Raw genomic sequence first — 20,439 nt, forward strand, 5'->3', positions numbered from 1 at the left:
AAAAATAAATTGATATGTCTATTCTGCTTTAATTAGCATTTTTGACATAAAAGGAAATGATTGTTATTTACCAATATAATTGTAGCCATAGATTTTTAGAAAATTAGAAATTTTGGATGTGACATTTAGCTCATATGATATTTTGAAAAAAAAAAAAAAAACAACCCCCCCAAAAAACACAACATGTAACTGCTTTCCAAACACAATGAGAAAACAAACCAGCAAAAGATACAATCAAAGCCAATTCTCCCTTGAAACTTTTGGATGTTCCCTGTATTTGGAATTTCCAGGCGATATACAACTTCTCAAAAACTGCTCCAAGTTTCAAAACGCCAGGCCGTCCTCTTTCAGGAGGGAGGATGAAGACAGTATCACAGACTTTCCTAGGTTTTAGCTATGCAATTATTTGCATTAGCTCATGACAAATGCCCTACCAGTATGGGGAAGATTCATCCAATTTCCCCCCCAGAATCCAGCCACTGCAATTCATTCATTGTTATGGTGGAGCAGCAACTGGAAATACTGGCAAAACACCTCTAAGTTTGCTATGGCGAGATATTCAGCTATGTTTTACTGCCACTAGTCACATATTTATCCACTGCATCTCCTCTGTTGGTTTGGCTTTGATGAGAAGAGGTCGTTTCTGGACCTAGAGAAATGTTCTGACTTTGAGAGCATGGGTGGGTCACAAGCTGTGAGCAGAGCTCCAGCCTGTAGCAGGGACAGAGCACGTCTTCTGTCCATATCCGAGTCAAGGCCATGCCACAACAGCGCACAGCTGACTTGATGCAGATCTATGGCTCTTCACGACATTAGCAAAGACGTAAAGCAAGTTCCTCCTCAAAACTTCCTCGCCGCACTGGGCTACAGTCACGCCGTACTGGGATGCCGCCAGCCTCTTTCATTAGGGCACCACCTCTCTGACTGAAGAGTCAAAGCAGTCAGTGCTTTTCTTCTCAGTTAAACTGTGATAAAACGGTTTTGTAAAGCCAAAACCAGTTTGTACCTGTCTGGCAACCTTGAACCACTAATGATTTGGTAACCTGGAACCAGATCAAAAACTGTCTCCCTGGATGGAAAGATCTAGCATTTAAGAACACAAAGAGTAACATGGTAGAATAGGTCCATTCTAGCCGTGGGCTTTTTCAGTCACCGTTTCCTGCAAACCTATTAGAGTCCAAGCACCATTTGCATTTCCAGCTGTGTTAGAAAAAGAACATAAAATTTCTCACCATCCCTCTATATTGGCATGTGTGGCAGAAGAGACGTAGCCATCGTGCTGCATTGTGGCGAGTGCAAGCAATGTTAGTAACTCAGATGACAAAGAAGAAACGGGGATGGCCAGAATGCGGCAGGCATTTCTTTGCAGACTCCAGTGGATGCAAAAACATCCTGAGCTAAATAGGCACCTGCTACTTCTAGGTTCAGATATCATTTTAAGTGCTAACTAGAATAACACTGGAGCAAGTTAGGTGAATTTGGTTCCTGCTCAATGAAAAAACACTTCAAAAATAATGTTTCAATTTCAGTTTCAGTTAGAAAAGAAAAATTCCAAAATCCCTTGCTGATGGCCTCTAGCTTTGACTCCCTGATAGTAACGGCCCTCAGCTACTTGGTCCACGCCTGGCCTGACGGATGTGCAGTCTAACCTCCTGCATTCCCAGAAATACCACAAATTTGTGAACACTGTAACAGACCCAGAGCTTAAAAAGAACATTATTTTACAAGTGGAAAATAGTTCTATTCAATTAAAAATAATAATTTGGACCTTGAGTTCAAATGGTAAAAAAAAAAAAAAAAGAGAGAGAGAAAGAGAGAGAGAGAGAGAGTGTGCGCCTTTATAACTGATTTTCCCTCATGTCTGTCTTGCAAAAGACTCACATGCTGCTTTAACTGAATTCAGCTCTCAAACAGAAATTGCACAAAAATTCTGTGCAATTACTAACCCAGTTTGAGTGCATCAGGCATACTATTTTCTATTATCTGTAACTGTTCCTCTGAAAACTGTTTTAAACATGCATGCACATTCACAAACCTCTGAAGGTATCCTGGATGCGTTTGCGTGTGTGCATGCACACAGGAGTGGTTCAGATGTGGCTCCGCAACAAGAGCAGTCAATAATACACTTCCTGCTGAGATTAGTAAGTGTACCAGATTTAGGGTTCAAATATAATAAAATCCAGGCTCACTGACTACAAATAGTATCTGAATAACTGGGATGGCTGAGAATAAAAATACTTTTTTCATAACAATACAGAAATCAGTCCATTTTCAAAACATAGAATGAATTGGATCAGGCACCAGTTCTTTAAATTGAAACGTGAGATTCTTTCGTGGAATTTGATTACGAGCTACTCAAAGGCAACATGAAACTGAAAGCTGGAGAAACTGCAAAGCACCATGTCAGTCATAACTGTTCTGAGTTCATGCATACATTGCGCTAATTAAAGTAAATTAGAATGATAACTGATGACCTGTCTATTTTATAGATACAGATTACTTAATTTTACTGAAGTATTACTACACAGAAAAAAATTACAAAACCTGTGATTAACTACTGCTCCTCATCTGCCATGCGACATATTGTTTCATTCTAAGCTACTATATTAAACCTCTTAAATTTCTGATGGCAAAAACCCATGAACTGCCATACAGAATTGTCCCCGCAGAACCAGAAGGCCAATAATGTGTCACATTATCTTATGAAAAGCTTAATTTAAAAATGGGAATAATATATTTCACTCTCTTTTTTTCTTTAAGTACACAGGTAAAAATATAATAAGAAATAGTTCTGTATTTTCTGTTACACAATTTTAAATGCTGTGGCACTATTCTCCCAACCAAAGAAAAACATAATGCTAAGCCTTCTAAATGCACCTGAGAAGGCTCAATGCTCTATTAAAACCTGTATAAAAATAAAATAGCAAATACACAGCTGGAGAACAGTTTAATAACATGTTTAATAACATTCTGTTCAGTGGTAAATATCCATGAATGCTCTACAAAAATTTTGCCAGAAGGAAATGAAAAGATAAAGAAGGTAAAAACAGTCTCAGTTAAAACTTAGGAAATACAATTTCCAAAAATTTGTTGCTGCATGGCCCTGAAAAAACAGGTACATTTGTAGAACTTTCATACTGCTATTTAAAATACCTAGGAAAAGCTACTGCGAAGAACTACAGTTTGACATCAGAAAACTGACATTTGGTCAGAAGAGCATTTCATACCTTATCTTCAAAACTATATAAACTCCTTGATCCTTTTTTCCATATGATTGTACAGGAGTATTTTTGGTATTTTTCCAAAAAAGTGCATTTTGGCTTTAACATATATTTCTGGCCAGGCAATAAGTTGCATTAAAAGTTGATATTTGTATTTAATTATTATCCAGAACCATCAGAAACCAAAAACTATCCCCTGAATCCTTATGGGCAATCTCCACAAAGGGTAAGGGAAGCTACACAAAAAATGTCAGGAAAAGGCATTTAAGCCTTTCCTAAAAAAGTAATTTATTTATCAAAATTCACAAACCATTCATGGAAACAATCCACAGTCTGACAAAAGTTGTCGTTCGTTTTGGTTACTAAGTACAAAGGCGAGAAGAGACGGCACTACTCCTTGAGCAAATATTTTTAGTTATACATATCCATATAAAAATTTAATGGAATTAAAAATGCTAAAATACAAACTCCCAGAAAACAAAATTAACAAGAAATAATAATTACTTTATGCTTTTAGTTGACTGTGATATTGAAGCCAGAGAACAGAAACACATTGCAATCATTAGACAAATTCAATATACTTGAGGAGAAATTCTAATAAATTTCTCAATCACACATTTCTCACAAAAATCTCAGTAACAGTAATGTGAAAAAGACAGGTGGCAGGGCATATCTGTTGCTCTTTAAACATGACAACAAGGAAAAAATGGGTGCCCTGGCAAGCTCCAGTTCTCTTAGATCTCTGACAGCCAGAGAAAGTTTTAATTAGTTTGCTAGTTCAAGGCTTCCTAGAATAAATGCAATTCTGTCATTTCTAATGCAGTCTCATGATCAGTTAATGGATTTTTTTGCCTCCAGCTCAGACAACCTTCCTGTCTTATAATTTTTTCTAAATCAATTCATAGGTTATCCATATTTTCTCATTTGGAACACTAATGAGCTTGTCTAAAATTCAGTTTAATGCACCACTCTCCTGACTCACTCAGTTGTTCTTTTTCAAATCCACACCATATTTCTGCATTACTCTTCAGAAGTTCAGTAGAAATCAGAGGATGCTCAGCAGTTTGAAAATCTGTCACTTTTTTATGCACCTATATATACACCGAGTTCAGAGCCTAAATCCTCACATATACAAAAAAAGGGTTGACTGACATTTTTGCAGGCTAAAGAGTTTTTTTCAAATGTTCCCCAATATCCTATGCAGCTTGGACAAGAAGAGGACAGTCTAGGTATTCAAGTGCCAATGCCAAAATAAAACATAGTGAGCTAAAAAACATAGAATCAGACAAATTTCGGTTGTAAAGGATAAGATCATCTACCCCAACCTCCTAATCAGTAGTGCTACCTTCCAAGTTCAATCAGGTTGCTCAGGAACTTGTTCAGGAACAGTTCTGTTGCAGTCTGTGGCCATTAGTCTCTCTTCTCTACCCAGTGAACCTGTTTTTAATTAATTAAAAGAACTTCACATCTCTAAGATATCTATACTAAACAGCTCTTATGAACCTTCAGTGGACTTCGGAGTTCTAACTGAGCAGGGATTAAATATTTTATTTACGTATCTATTTACCAAGAGAAACTTTCAAACTAGAGGCTTTCTTTGGAAAGTAGACTGGTTTGAATTTTCTTTTAAAAATGTCCAAATCTGTGAACATGGAACATGTGCAAAGTATCTTTTGGAGGCTGTCACTTCAGGTAAAGTGCTATCCAAGACCACAGGTAAATTAGGTACTATTCTTCACTTGTTCAGACTGTATAGGCAATTTTAAGAGGGGAAAAAAAAGCCCTCAGATTGGGATGATTCTTAGCTTATCTGAGAAAAACAAAAAGAGCAGTTGAATAGCTTAAGCTAAAAGTGCATCAAATAAACATAATATGAGAGTTGCGCAGTCTTAATCACTTGAAGCCTTCAAGATTATATTTGTACATCTCTCAAAAACTATGTTTGACTAATGCATGTTCATAGGATTCAATATAGAGGAAAATTAGGTAAAATTTATTTCTCTAGTATAAAAAATTTTATGTTCAAGAAGTCCTTTATATATGGGAATATTATTTATGAATCTATGAAATGAAGAAGTCAGTTCGTAGGTAATCATAAACTTTGAATAATACAATAGCTCAACATTTCCCTTCCAGATCTGGACTGTACATTATTTCCTCTAGCCTTCTTGAAAAACTGCTAAAATATTAATGTATTGCTCCTCATCAAAATAGTCATTTCAGGATCTGGGGCACCCTAGTTTACGCTACTGAAGGAATGTGTGCCTCGTAGTTCACCTTGTGATTTCTTTACTTGCCTTTGTAGAGGAGTGCTAGTGTTTAAACTTAAATCTAGCCAAACCAAAGTTTACCCAGACAACTTCAGACACCATGAAACTCCAACGATATTTTTGCTTTTGGGCTGAAAATCAAAGTGAAAGGAAAATAGGAGATATACTCACAGAAGACTCAATCCACTGCTCTTTTCACAACAGATTATGAGGCCAACAACAGCTACATTTCCCACCCCAGCAGCAGGACCAGAGAAAGAGAGAACTCATAACCTATTTTTCAGTTATTATCACACGGACTCCCAGATTCTACAGCCTGTCTTCCAAATCAACAACAAAATTGTCAGCATTTGTAATGAAAGCTAATTATCATGTTATCAACAGCTATGTGAAGTGAAACCTGTACCTCTTCAATTGCCTTTGCATCTGAAAAGTTGCGTATAGTGTTAGATTTGTATTTCCAGAAAAACTTGAAGAAAAATAATGCAAAGTAATTTTTCCTCAAACTTAAAGAAATAAGAACAGGTATAACTTCTTCCTACAGTGACTCATTTTAAGGAACACAGGAACCATACACAGACATTATTTTTAGAGCATTAGAAAAGTAGGGATTTATGCTTAATATTAGTTTTATTCTGATAACAAAAGCATCATTAAGTCTGGTCTCACTCAAAATAGAAGGCCTACACTTTTATTCAGCAGACAAATCTTAAGGTCCACAATCTATTTATCTATACATAATATAGATATAATCTTATCTATAAGAAAATAATTAATAACAGGTTGTTGGACAGATGGGGTTAGCTGGCATTCATTTTTAATATAATTAGCATTCCTAGAAGAAAAATGACTTGGGTATTTTAAATAATGGGATCACTTCCACCTTACTCTTTTTGGACCATTTAGAAATGATCAGACAGATGTTTTAGCTTCTACTAGCACAGTTACTTTTGTAGTACTGTAAGAGACAAGGAGCATGTGCTCAGTCAGATCCCTAACTTAAACTGATTGTTTCATTAATTTCTAAACTGCTTTGAAAAATGAGCACAACTGCCTCCTCATACTTCGAGATCATAAATTATTTAGAAGAACTTCTAAACAAATTTGAATGGAACTTTCTACTAGAGATGAACACAAACTATTTAATTTTTTACTATAAAATGTTATTAAGATAATTACATATAATGAGTACATATAACATCATGCTAAAGAAAGAAGCAAAATAAATCAAAAACACTTGCCTGCGTAACAAGTGGTTCCAGTAGCCTCTCTACTGTGAGAGTCCTGATTTCCAGACTTTTGGGGTCCCATTTCAAAATGATAGGTGAAGTTGCAGAAGTCATACTCCCTAGAACAGAGTGACACAAAACCAACAAATATTACTAATGCAATATCCAAATAGTGCATATAAGATGATAATTTTCCTATTTGGAGAGTAGCAAGTATGCTGTTTCCATTTACGTATAAAATACTTCTTCACAATATTGCTAGTTTTCCCACACTCGCAAGAACTCCTAAGCTCCCTGGCAGTTCTAGAGACTCCTTAAACACCTATATTCAGAAAATTATACTCTTAAAAATAGGTGTCTACCTTGCTGCCTGAAATAATTCAACAACATTGTTCAGCTTTGTGAAAAGAAACCCCCCACAATATTTATGATTACTTGATCTTGGACCAGGAATGGCAGTACTCGTTTGAAAACAAAAAAGATTTTGAAGACTCTTATAGGCTTAAAGGTTTAAGCAAGCCTTAAAACAAAGATGATGAAGTTGCAAATTTATCTGCAATTTCAGTTTTTCAAGAAGTAAGATGGATTTAAAACTGGCTGAACTGCCAGACTTGGAGGATTGTGATCAGCAGCACAAACTCCAGCTGGAGACCAGTCATTGGTGGTGTCCCACAGGGGTCAATACTGGGTCCGGCACTATTCAAGATCTTCATTAATGACTTGGACAATGGGATCTCATCCATCATCCACCCTCAGCAAATTTGCTGATGATACAAAACCGGGAGAAATGGCTGATACACCACATGGTTGTGCTGCCATTCAAAGGGACCTCAGCAGGCTGGAGAAATGGGCAGATAGGAACCACATGAAGTTCAACAAGGGGAAGTGCAATGCTCTGCAGCTGGGGAGGAATAACCCTGTGCACCAGTACAGGCTGTGGGCCAACCAGCTGGACAGCAGCTTTGCAGAGAAGGACACAAGCTGGACAGCTTTGCAGAGAAGGACCCAAGGGTCCTGAAGCACAAGTCGACCATGAGCCAGCAATGTGCCCTCGTGGCAAGGGCGGCCAACAGCATCCTCGGCTGCATTAGGCAGAGCCTTGCCAGCAGGTCGAGGGAGGTGATCCTTCCCCTCTACTCGGCCACTGGTGAGGCCACATCTGGAGTGCTGGGTCCCACTCTGGGCTCTCAGTACAAAAAGGATACGGACATACTGGAGAAAGTCCAGCAAGGGGCCAAAAGGATGATACAAGGAGAGGCTGAGAGAGCTGGGACTGTTCAGCCAGGAGAAGGGAAGGCTGAGGGGGATCTCACCAAAGTGTATAAATATCTGAAGGGAGGGAGCAAAGAAGACAGAGCCAGACTCTTCTCAGAGGCAATGGGTGAAAACTGAAACACTGTAAATTCCATCCAAACATTAAAAAAAACTTTTTTAATGTGAAGGTGTCAAATACTGCAACAGGTTGCCCAGAGAGGCTAAGGGGTCTCCATCCTTGGAGGTACCCAAAACCCAACAGATGCAGTCCTGAGCAACCTGCTCTAGCTGACTATGCTCGAGCAGGGAGGTAGGGCTAGACCACCACCACAGGTCACTTCCAACCTCAACCTGTGATTCTGAACTTTGAATTCAAAGTGATACAAGTAAGTATTTGATGACACGCAATGGTACAAGTGAAGTAGCTTGCCCATCAAAAACAAAACAAAACTGAAGTGTTCATCTAAAATAATTCTAGTCTAAATATATCCTGTATTTTAATTATAAACTAAAAACAAGAAAGTGCCATAAACGTAGAATACATAAGAATGCATAAGAGAGATCAAAATCAAGTCCTCTATACATAATATCCCAAATATTTAAAATTGTTTTCTTCAGCTAACTTACTGTCTGTGTCTAGCTGATAAACTGATTTCAGTAATGTGGAAAAAAAAAAAAAGATTTAAGTGAACAAAAATCAAAACATGTTCAGCCGTTACTCCTTGGACAGCAATCTGTTTTATAAAGCTTAATTCAAAGGTATATATTCAGTACTTAGGAATATTATCTAGTATGCTCAAAATAAGTCCCATTGTTTGATTGAGGCAAACGTCTTTGACTAATTACTGTCATTTGAAATTAGCAGGTTGGCAAGCCTATGCAAAAGATTTTAACCGTATTACTAGCAGACAACGTAAAATACTTGCTAAAAAAGAAATGTGTATCTGAACTCTCTAATCAGAGTAATTATAAAAACACATAAAAACAGACCTCTGTCTTCTCTTCTTCACAAACATTTAATAACAGAGTTATCTGGTAAAATCCAGTGTATTCTAAAATTACTATTATTTGGCAAAATAATAACTCTTACGCAAAAAATTGTTAGGCTTTATGCTGGACAATGTTAAAAAGCACTCATCTGGGTGATCAGAGAAAAGTATGAGGCAGTTTTTAGGTGCTGTAAACATGGTAAACACAGAGGTTACAGGGGAGTTTCTGATAGACAACATTTAATCATCCGCCAGCACCTACAAGTTTCTGTTCTTAGAATGATGGTTGCTACTGCAGTTGACCTCCATATTGAAAAGGCAAGTTTTAAGTAGACGATGATGTTAGTCAATACTTTATAAGTTACGATACCTTTTAAGTGTGTAAAATATAGTCTCTGAACCTTTAAAAAAGCGTGTTTTTTCTCACTATTAACGTGTACTCAAAAATATGCTTTCTTACGCAAAATGATATTAAACACAGTCCAAAGCCTACAAAAGCAAACTCATTTCAGTGAACTGACAATCATACAGATGAACAAAAGATGAAACAATTGATCATCCATATTATAATCAAAAAACCTCAGTTTCAACCTAAGAAATAGAATGAAATCCTTCAAAATTCATTATGAAAGGGCAAAAAAATGCTTTCAACTATTAAAAAATTCATAGAATAAAAAGTGTCATTATGAACCTATAAAAAGGTTTTTTTGTTTGCTGCAAGATCTAGCCCACAAAAGCAAACAAGCAAAAAGAAAAAAGTCAAATCTGGTACATCCTCCTCAGCACTGCTCTAGTTGCTATCACAATAACAATTTTAAATGACAAAAGACTGAAAAGGAGTTACCTACCCAAATATATGAACACATGAAAGAAAGGATGCTAACCATATCTTACTCCTGCTTTGACCAACATATCCCCCAAACCACCTGCCTCAAGCACTTCATTGCAGACAAACTGCTCCACAGCTTACACCTGGCTCGTGGCTGGGCAATACCCAGTACCTGTAAGGAAGATAACCTATGTGCTCTGCTGACAGAGGATAACAGCATCACATAACATTTTTCATATAAAACTGTATTATGATAGAGAGAAGGAAACAAAAATAGCCACAAGGGAGACAGACCTCCTTTCCCATTACATTTCAGGCTAGAATAATATCTATTATTTTCCTAGGTGGTTTACATTTTTTGTTTATCTCTGGAGTTTCCAGCATTCAAAGGATGATTGCCGTTTTTTAAAATGCTCAATAACAACAACCCAATCTTCAAAATATGAAGTTTGGTTTCTCATTTGAGTTCCAGCCTTTGTAATTTAGATGTACTGACTGTTTGGGGGATAAATCTCATTGAATTAAAGTTTGCACATTCTTTTTCTGAATGGTTACTGAAGAGGGCATTTCTCAGTACACTGAGAAGTTTCACTGAAATTTATTCTCTGTTGTCCACATATGTTATCTACCGGCAGAGGGTGACTTTTTAAGTCTGAACTTGAAATCTGACACTGTCAAATAAGGAAAGTATGTAATAATACTGTATTTTAGACAGCATACTTCTGATGAAAGGTTTTGCACAGGTGATTGCCACCCTAATCCTGAAACTAGCTCTGTATTTTTTCAATAATATATTTGAGGAAAACCTATTGTCTAACTGTACTTTATTTTCCCAAAAAATCTACCAAAATATATCTGTTTACAAAATGCAGCAATACAGAGATGTCTCTTCCCTATCCAGGCCAGTAACTATTATTCAATGTGAACATTTTTTCAGGCAGCCTGCCCTCAAAGTATCATCTATAAAGAAAATAACTGTATACTTTAATCATCAGTTCATTAGAGTGGGTGCCTGTAGTAGGACCATAATCTAATTCCTGCAGTAGAATTCTGCATCAACACAGCAGCCCCAAATATCTAATCATACAACCACTCTTCTCACTAACTTTTTATATAAAGCAGCATTTCACTGTTTAGAACCTTCTTCTACAGAATCAACATATTCTGCATGCAAAATTACCTTTGTCTATCACACTATAATTGTTTTCCTACAGAGCAGACCTGCTTTCCTGGAGATTTACCAAAATGTCCATTCCAATCTTCAAAAAATTGCTTACAAGTGACAGCGTATCTCATTTCTATGCTGCAACTTAAACCTAACAGTAAAAATATTTTAACTCTATGTGAACAAAAGCAATGTTTGCTGAAGGAAATTGTTAATTTTCTAGAAATATGAACATTGCCAGTCTGGAACAAGCCGCTGGTTGTTAGTCCAGCTCTTATCTGCAATGCTGAACATTACAGATACAGAAGATATCCACTACTAGAAGGCAAAGAATGGTTTTCATAGGTGAGAAAGATGTCCAGCAATGTAGAAAAAGAGTAAGATGAGAAAAGAGGAGGCCAAACCAAACTAATAATAATTTTGCCCTCACTTCCAAATTTTGAATTTATAATAGCCCTATATTCCAAGAGATTTATATGGAACATAAAAAAGGAATGCTTTACATACGATTCTCTTACTCCAAGCATGATCTCACTGTACCTACAGTCTCCATTCCCAAACTAACGGTGCACTTCCACAAATGGTTTAAACCACTGTAAACGTCCACATTTGAGCAGCAAAATGCACTGTACAGCAGTGTGATGTGCAAGCTGCCTCCATATTCCCTGCTATGGTTACACTGGAGCACAGGACAAACTAACCGGGATGCCAGAAATACTAGCGATGTATACAGGCTACGAAACCCTCCCTCTGGGTTAATCAGACTGACAGAAGACTGTAGCAATACCTTGCGGCATATATTGTCTGAACAAAAAATTTTTGACATACATGTTTATTTTGTTTCATAAAAGCATCTCTTCTCTCTTGTCCTAAAACTTAAGCGGGAAAAACAAGCCAAAATAAACCTTTAGGCCCCATGCCCGAGCCCAACCACGCAGAGATTTTTTTATTTGAGTTTTTCTAAGCTTGCAGCTTCCTTTTGGAAGCCCTCTTGCCTTCTGTTCCACCTCCATGTTGGGTTGAGATTCTTGTCTGGTCTCAGCAAAACAAAGTTTCTAAATGGAAACAGTCCATTATGCAAACACAGACACCTCTAGCCAAAAAGCCATTTTGTAATGGAGAAAATGGCCTTGACAAGGGAAAGATTACCTTGGTAACAAAGCCGGTGGGAAGGTGACCATGGAGTCACCTGACACAGAAACAGGAAAGCTATAAAAAGGCAATGACTGAGTCACTCACACTTTTCAGTCATATTCACCAGCTCACTCTTGGAGGCAACTGCCTACACCAAAGCCTTACCGAGTCGGGAGAAAAAACTGCCTTTAGAAATCAAAGAAATCACAAAGACCTCACAGGGGAAGTGTGAACGGCAGTGTAAGGGTCAGTGTAATAGCACGCTTCCCCTACACCCACCTCCATGACTTGTTTCCTGCTCTGCTATAAATAAAACAGTAATAATATGTTCAAAAATTCACTGCAAACCCTAGCTGCAGGCAATGTCCAAATTGTTTTCATCTACTATATAGCTCAGAAAAATAAGTCTAGTTTAAAGGCTCACACTTCTGCAGCCATGGATTGGCTATGGGCTCTCACCTTAGTATTGGCACGCCAAAGCCATGTCATGGCAGTGGTCATACAAACGTTCATCCCATTTGCTCCAGAAAACTTTCATGCTTCATCCAGCCCCTGTAAGGCCCATTTCAGAAAGAGTTTTAGACAAAACTATGAGGCCAAGGAACCTGCGGTGGTCCTGGGACAGGAAGCTGGACTATGACTCCAACTTGCAGGTGGACTTTACTATCCAGAAGATCAACACCCTAGGCGAGAGTTAGAGACCTCACTGGCACTGCCCAGACTCTCCTGAAATCCCAGCTTCCTAAAACACCCAAAACTCTAGTGGTAGATCTTCTGCGAGTGTCCCTGAGTACTCACACAGCTCTTCAGTGCCTCCTAATACAAACCTTGCCAGATTTCCAGCCGTGATCAAAGCCTCTGAGCTCACTACCTCGCCGGTGCTGGTTCACTTTGGGTCATATCAAAAGCCCAGAAGAACCAAAAGACTTTAAATCAGCTCCTTGGCGCAGGTCCTAGGCAACGCATTCTCTCTCCGACATATTTCCCTCAAAATGACTGCAAATCTCTACTTATAGCAAAATAATATGTTATTTGGATTATGGAACAATGTATAGCTATGACAAATTTCCATAAATATCCCTCCTTTTTAGTAATGTATCTGCTTATAGGAGAATTTTTCCAAGTTCTGTTTCTCCTTAAGACAAACATTAATTCATTCTCACACCTTGCAAAAAAAATTAAACTTTTAGTCACTAAATCTACTTACACCTTCTCATGATTTTTATTCAGTGCATGAAATTGGCACATATAATGCACTTGTCACTGGAGCATAAATGTATTAAGTATCTTTGGTTTAAACTAAGCCATGTTTGCTCACTTTACAACACAGAAATTATATCTCAAATTCAAACAGTTCTTCAAAAAAAAAAAAAAACAAAACAAAACTAGAACTTGTGCCTAACCATGATTTTGAAAGCTTCTGAATATAGGGGTCATCCTTGCACTGAAGATATCCTGTTTATAATTCCTCATAGTTGAAAACTACAATTAACATTTCGTCTATATTTCCCCATAGCTTTTCTTCATTTCTCCAAAAGACAATTCCTCGTTCCACAACATCAGCCTTTTCTACCTTCAGATTAAGTAGTTTACATTTTTTCCTTACAGAGAGCCAGTGCTTTGGGGGGTTTTTGATTGTTTTTTTAAAGGAGCCCATTTCCCTTCCAGTGCCACCACAGCAGCAATACTGTAGTATCATCTCTATGTGCCTTTCTGCTTCATTAAGCTCAAAATTATCTATTTTTTAATTATTTTAATTAAGAGGGGTTTGCTCTTGTTCTTACAGATGCAACACTATTCTCCTGCTCTGAAAAGAATCTTTTATTTATCTGACTACTTACGCAACGAGCCCAAAGTTTCTACAATTTCACTGCAGCTTAGCAGATGACAACAATCTCCTCCTGCCCTTCTAAAATCTACAAATTTCAATACTAGGAAGAAGCAGCTGTTCCATTTTCCAGCTCTATAATTAATATATGAAACAGGATTGTTTTCAAACAAAGCCCTGTGGGAGCACAGTTGACATTTCCGTCTGCAAGAATTTACTGCCATTAATGATAACCTTTCTGAATGTTCCCACCAACTTAGAGGTGCACATATTGTCTCATTGCTGGCATCTGCATTCGCCACCTTGATCATCAACTGCCTCTGTGACAAGTTTCTAAAAATCTTAGGCAAATCCAGATTGTTTAACCTTGTTTTTATTAAATCTGTTCTTTTTGTGTACATATTTGATTTAAGTTGTTTTATCCCTCATAAGCCCATTCAGAGGCCTGATACTCTGATAGAAGACCCATGTACAATTCTTTTAATTATTTACCACTCTTCCACTAATCCAAAAACTAGATAGAGCAAAACTGTGTAAAGAAGGAAACAAGAAGCCTAAGTCACTTAGTTCCACCTGACTTCTTATTACTGAAACTTTTCCTGATGTTGTTATTCTGCTTACGGACATTTTAAATAAATCACAATGCATATATAGCCATCCATGATGATTTCCATCAACTTTTATCTTCCCTAGCTGTGTGTCTGCATGATCTGCTACAGTTTCATTTGTTAGTCCTGAAATACTGCAATACAACATAAGAATCACACCACTATTATATTCTCAAAGAATTCACCTAATTAAAGGATAATAAAGGTCTGCATTCCTTATTTGGGGCACTCTATTCAAAGGGAATATCGACACTATTCAAAAGAAAAGGAGTAATGTAGACAATCAGAAAATACACAAACAATTCCTAATCTGAAAGATGACATCCAAAGTCATAATAGTGCAAATGACATGCTAAATCAAAATAACTAAAAAAGAGTTGTATCTGTTTCCCCCAAAACCTATGCCCAACTTTGGAAAAATCTAATTTAAAGACAGAGACTATACTTCCCAGACCCTGCCTTTAATCTCTTTCATCTATGACACAGTTGGACTAAAACTTGCTCAAATGATTAATTTTGATTTTCATTAAAACCTGGAGCACTGAAAGCAGTGCAGAAGACCAGGGGGGAAAAAAAAAAGTGCCTATGTTTGAAACTAGAAAACAGAATGACCTCAGTAAGATTGTCAACCCAACATCATTCCCACATAAAATACATGGGGAAAAGCAGATATTTGAATCTGTTAATAAAGAATTACAGAAGGGTTACAAAATTACTCTCAGTAATTATAGATTTACAGATTTTTAATTGTGAGAAGTTTAGATATTAGAAAAAAAAATATGATCATTACAGACTCCTCAATCCAGGGAAAACTATGCTAAAATCTAGTAAGTGAAAACTGAACCTATACAAATTATGAATTCAAAAAAACAACTTTTAAAATATTCTAACTATTGAAAATATTTACAAGGAACAATTTACAAAGAACTGAGATGGATTCTCCATCATTGGTTATTTTAAATTCAGAACTTTCCTCTACCTCCCCAAAGGTATGGACTACTTCAAACAGGACTTAATTCATTAAAAGATATGATGTGTGTTATGCAGGTGATTACACTAATCACATCTCTCCCTTCTAGCATTCCATTCAGTGAATGGATGAAAACGTGTTGCTGAAAATTTTTGTAGATGGCATACTTGGTTCAATCAAAATATAATATTCCTGTATTGCACCTGGAAAAACTTGCTACTTTACCTTAAATCCATCACAAGACAGAAAAATATTCCAATTGCCAGATCCTTTTTGTTTTGTCTTCATTTCCAAAAAGCTCTGTGTGACCACGTTAACACTATGATGGCCATTTTACTCATATTGCCGCATCATGAATACTATTTGGCCATCACATTTCTAAAAAGAATATCACAGAACTGAGAAAGATACAGAAAAGGGCAACGATGACAATCAATGACATCAAGGAACAACTAAATACACTAAGAATACTCAGCCTGCAAGAGAAGACAGAGGAGGAATAAAATATAGGCCAACAAAATCATAAGCATCATGGAGGGGATGAAACTATCTATTGCTCGTTGTCTTTGTCAATACAAAAAAAAAAAATCAAATAAATGACTGCTTGTTAAGTTACAAGCAAAGATTTTGGAACTCCTTGTCATATGGTACTGCAGATGCTACAAGTTCAAAAATAAACTGGACAGGTGAATGGAAGAGGAGAAAAAGAAATATATATATATATCTCCATTGACCTGAAGCCCCTGAGCTGCAGGCTGTTGGAGGCCTGGAAGGTAATCTGGGAAAGTATCTCCGAAGCTTTCTCTGCACTTCTCATTAAATGGAGCCTAAAACTCTTCACACCCTGGCCTACTGTCTATCCTGGTACAAAGAGAAAGACGAATCACTCAGAGACAACCACCAGGACGACAAGGAAACCTCAAAGGAAGAAAAAGATTGGGCCAACTTTTGGGAGTGAGATAAATCTACTCCCTGTCCTTCCACTGCGTGACAAAGCAACCAGGGCACGCGGCGCCAAGCCATCGAAGTACAGCAGGAATAGCTTTGCCCTGACAAGGCAGATAAGGAATCCAGAAGCCCAGTAGATAGCGAGGTAAACACAGAGATGACAGCTCTAATTTGCCTCTTGAGCATGAAGAGCTTCATTTACTAAAAGAGGCATATAGAAGGATCGCTCAGCTTAGCACACACGCACTCGGAAAAATGACTTGGTATCACAGATCTACAACGTTCCTGGAAGTGAGGAATCAGTAACGAGAACGACAGTCGCAGAGACCAGCCGAAGCATTGAACTGGTGCTGACAGCTTCTCGTTCGCTGTCTAAAAGCCAGCGATACCACGGTACCACTTTCAGAGCCTCTGACAGCACTAGAAGCACCGAGGGAGGTTCAGACAACACTCAGTGGGCTACGCCGGTGCCCAAAGGCACTGGAAACGCATCAGAGACGACGTATGCACAGAGCGTATAGATGCCCACATGCCCTATTTATTACTCAAGACACGGGGACCCTTTTCTTCGTTACATCCGCGGAGGTAACTCGTGTGCCCTTCTCCTCCTTGTGCCTTGTTTCAGCACCACCACCTCAGACTTCCTTTCAACCCATTCCAGGTTAATCAGCCCCTCACTACCATTTAGTCAGACAGGAAAACATCAAATTCAATCCAATATTCACATTGCTCTATTTTCTCCACTTCTCTTCTTTAGTCCTAGCTTTTAAAGGATGCTTAATAGTTCATACGGTCTAAAAAGAGGTAATACACGTTTAAGTCCTCGATACTGTTTTTAATCTGTGATGATCTTGCATAATTGTTCAATGATAAGATAGTACCTAATCAGAAAACTCAAGAGAAAATGGATTCATTTCAAGAAAAATGATTTTATCTGGCAACATTTAATTAGTCTCCTCAGGTCACAGAAAGGAACCCAAACATTCTTACCAGCAATTAAAAATCTTTAATGTAATAATAGCAAACTCTTCCAAAACCAGATATGCTTAAGAAAACATTTTCCTTTTGAAGCAATTTTATATTTCTCTGTGTCAAGTATTCCACTAGAATATTTCAAAATAACATCAATGGACAAACTAAAAGAGAAGCCTTGACAATAAATATCTTACTTCTTCGTTTCTGGATGACTCTTAGGATTGTCTTTCCTCTGTCATCTACTATAATTCGTGTAAAAGAAGTAACTTTTCCCCAAATACAAAATTATTACCATATTCAAACCCCTGCTTTCTACCCTTAGCTTCATTCTTCTTTATAAACAGGTCTAAAAAGCAGTTATGTAATGTTTTTCCTACAACTTAACTCTAGATAACTCCAAACATATAAATTACATTATTAATTAAAAAGTCATCAATAAACTACTTCTGTTCTAATTCTCCAGTAAAAAACAAAAAAACCAAAAAAAAACAAAAAAAAAACCCCAACTGTTCTTATACTCTCCCACTGGAGGAAAAATTAACAAAAATCTGAGTCATGTCATGAAATCCCACCAAATTAGTCCCAACTTTCCTGTTTCTATTTTCTTTCATTAGGTTGGGCTGCTACTAAGAAAAAAAATTGCTTGTGAGATGCCCAGACAACTTACCAACTCCAGCTTTATGCAGAAGACTGTAGTATAAACCCTGCCAACTGCTGACCCTTCCACCCATTTCTTTTTATTTACCTTTAGTTATCAATCGTGACAGTACCTGTGACATTAAAGGTTTACAAGAGCAGTAGCTTACACCTTAACCCATTTAGTTCTTTATATTGCTCCATTAGAATCACTTTACCTTCCCCCAGAAGTTCATCACGAATTGGAAAATCTGAACTTTCCACAATTCTGAACTGCCTCGTTCTGTAAGGGCTAGATGCAAATTTTGGAATATATCCATGCATTTGGCACCATATGAGGAAACTTTGGCACAATGGTTGGTAACCAGCAGTGCAATTTTGAGGGAAAAATAAGTTCTACATATTTTTATTAGCATATTGCAGATAAGTAAACAAAGTAAATTCAAACGCTAACTGAAGCCAAAATCTTAACTATGTAAGCCCTGCATCAAAATGATACAGCACAACAAAGAGCACATTTAATCATATCTATAAATAAATAAAACCTACAAATAAATATATGGAAAATTCAAGTCATGAAACTATACAGGATATTACTGAATCATAAAAAAATGCTAATCCCAGAAATCTACCATTAACTTGCCTACATCCACGCAGCAAAATTTGTTTAGAGAAATGCAGGTTTGAAAGCTAGAACCACACGGGGTGGTTTAAGGTAGGACTTGCTAGAAATTACAATGCTGGAAATAAAAGACTCATGTGCCAAAGGCTTTTGCCAGGACTATCACAGAAAGATATATGCATGCACTGTTTTAAAATGAATTAGACAGGATTTCGACTTACTCATTTGTGCCTGCCAAAATAAAAGTAAAATAACCATTACCAAGAGGAAAAGCTTAACATTTCATTTCTATGGCCACTGGAATAACACATTCAGAGCCACAGTTGCGGAGGGCCAAGTAATGTCATCAGGGTAAATATTGCATGTTATCAGACCTCTTGTGAGCACTTCTTTGGGTAGGCTGGCATAATTTATGCCATGTCCTAGTCTTACCTCTCCTTTGGACTCATTTCAAGAAGTAAGGAGCATTGCCTCTGAGAATATAATGACGTAAAAGGTCTACACATTTCTTTGCAGATTGGGGGTCACAAATTTATCTCTTTTCATTAACATTTTTGATGCTACATCTTTCTTTTAAGAACACAGTATTAATGTCCTAGAAGAAAGCATGAAATCAAACAGATTATTTTGTGGAATTAATTTTGATCCTATCAGTGGGACAAGTGCCTAAGGGAGAAAAACGGCATTTCTTATATGTTTTTGGTACAATCAATGTCCTAATCATCACTGATGTGTCTGTCTTATTTTCAGTCAGACTTATCTATCCATCCATAGTTCCATTCTTAGAATTCCTTAAGATAATCTGTTTCATTTTACCAGCAAGTAAAAGAGAAATGAAAATTCGTTCAGTTTATCCTGACCAGATAAGTCACACTCCTTAAGGACCCAGCCTCTTCCAGCTCCATCAATATAAAACTTAACTAACATAAATATAAAATTTTCAAGTTTTGTATATAGTTGCCCATGCTCTCTTAAAAAAGTTTAGCATCCTATTTGAATCATACACATCATAAATTCCCACATATGATTTTTATCATATCATATACTTAACAGCTACCTAACTGCAAATTCATCATATGTAGTACGTTGTCTCAAAAGACTACAGTTTAATTCTCTAGTGTTGACATAAACTACACTCAAAATTACAACTGAAAAGAATGTACAAAAATATATAGCTATATACTGAATATTTAATCTTTTTTTGACATAACATAAATTTCTATGAACGAACACCTTTCTCTTTCAGGAATTATTTTCTCTTTTTCTTATCCCCACCCTCCCCCATCCCAAATATAAAACAAATAACCAAAAAAGGTAAGAGATTAGGAAATTCAAATTATTCCTTTCAGGTAAAGAGACAGAAATGGATGTATAGTTCTTCCTGAAACTGAAAAAGATCTATTTGTAAAATTAAGAGTACCTTCCATATCATCATAGAAGAAAATATATAAAAATAGATTAACTTTATTAGGAGCATAAAAATGTATGAAAACAACTTTTTAACAGAAGCATTAGATAATTCAACATTTTGTACCTTTACCTGTACCTTTTGTACCTATTGTTTAATAGCAAGGAGCACAAACTTGTTTACCAAGTATTTATAAACACTCTGACTCTTTCTTCTCAAGTATAGCAATTACTAAAGTATTTATAACTACAGTCGCATATAGCTTTAAAATTGCATATGAATTCTTCCACACATGATTCCATATATATGCATTCAAAACCAGAAACTCCCTATGACTGCCGGTCAACAAAATT

General features: G+C 36.9%; 1 protein-coding gene across 5 annotated transcripts in view; it reads right to left on the reverse strand.

The window, feature by feature from the left end:
- The window catches only part of CTNNA2 (catenin alpha 2), a 466,069-nt gene that overhangs the window by 404,387 nt on the left and 41,243 nt on the right, over positions 1-20,439 (reverse strand). For all 5 annotated transcript variants that reach the window (XM_064511622.1, XM_064511625.1, XM_064511624.1 and 2 more), the window contains one exon: positions 6,733-6,839. In XM_064511622.1, coding sequence (XP_064367692.1) covers positions 6,733-6,834 — 102 coding nt within the window. In that variant the 5' untranslated portion in view covers positions 6,835-6,839. The remainder of the gene's footprint in view (positions 1-6,732; positions 6,840-20,439) is intronic.

This window comes from Dromaius novaehollandiae, chromosome 4, assembly GCF_036370855.1.
Source record: "Dromaius novaehollandiae isolate bDroNov1 chromosome 4, bDroNov1.hap1, whole genome shotgun sequence".
Lineage (NCBI taxonomy): Eukaryota > Metazoa > Chordata > Aves > Casuariiformes > Dromaiidae > Dromaius > Dromaius novaehollandiae.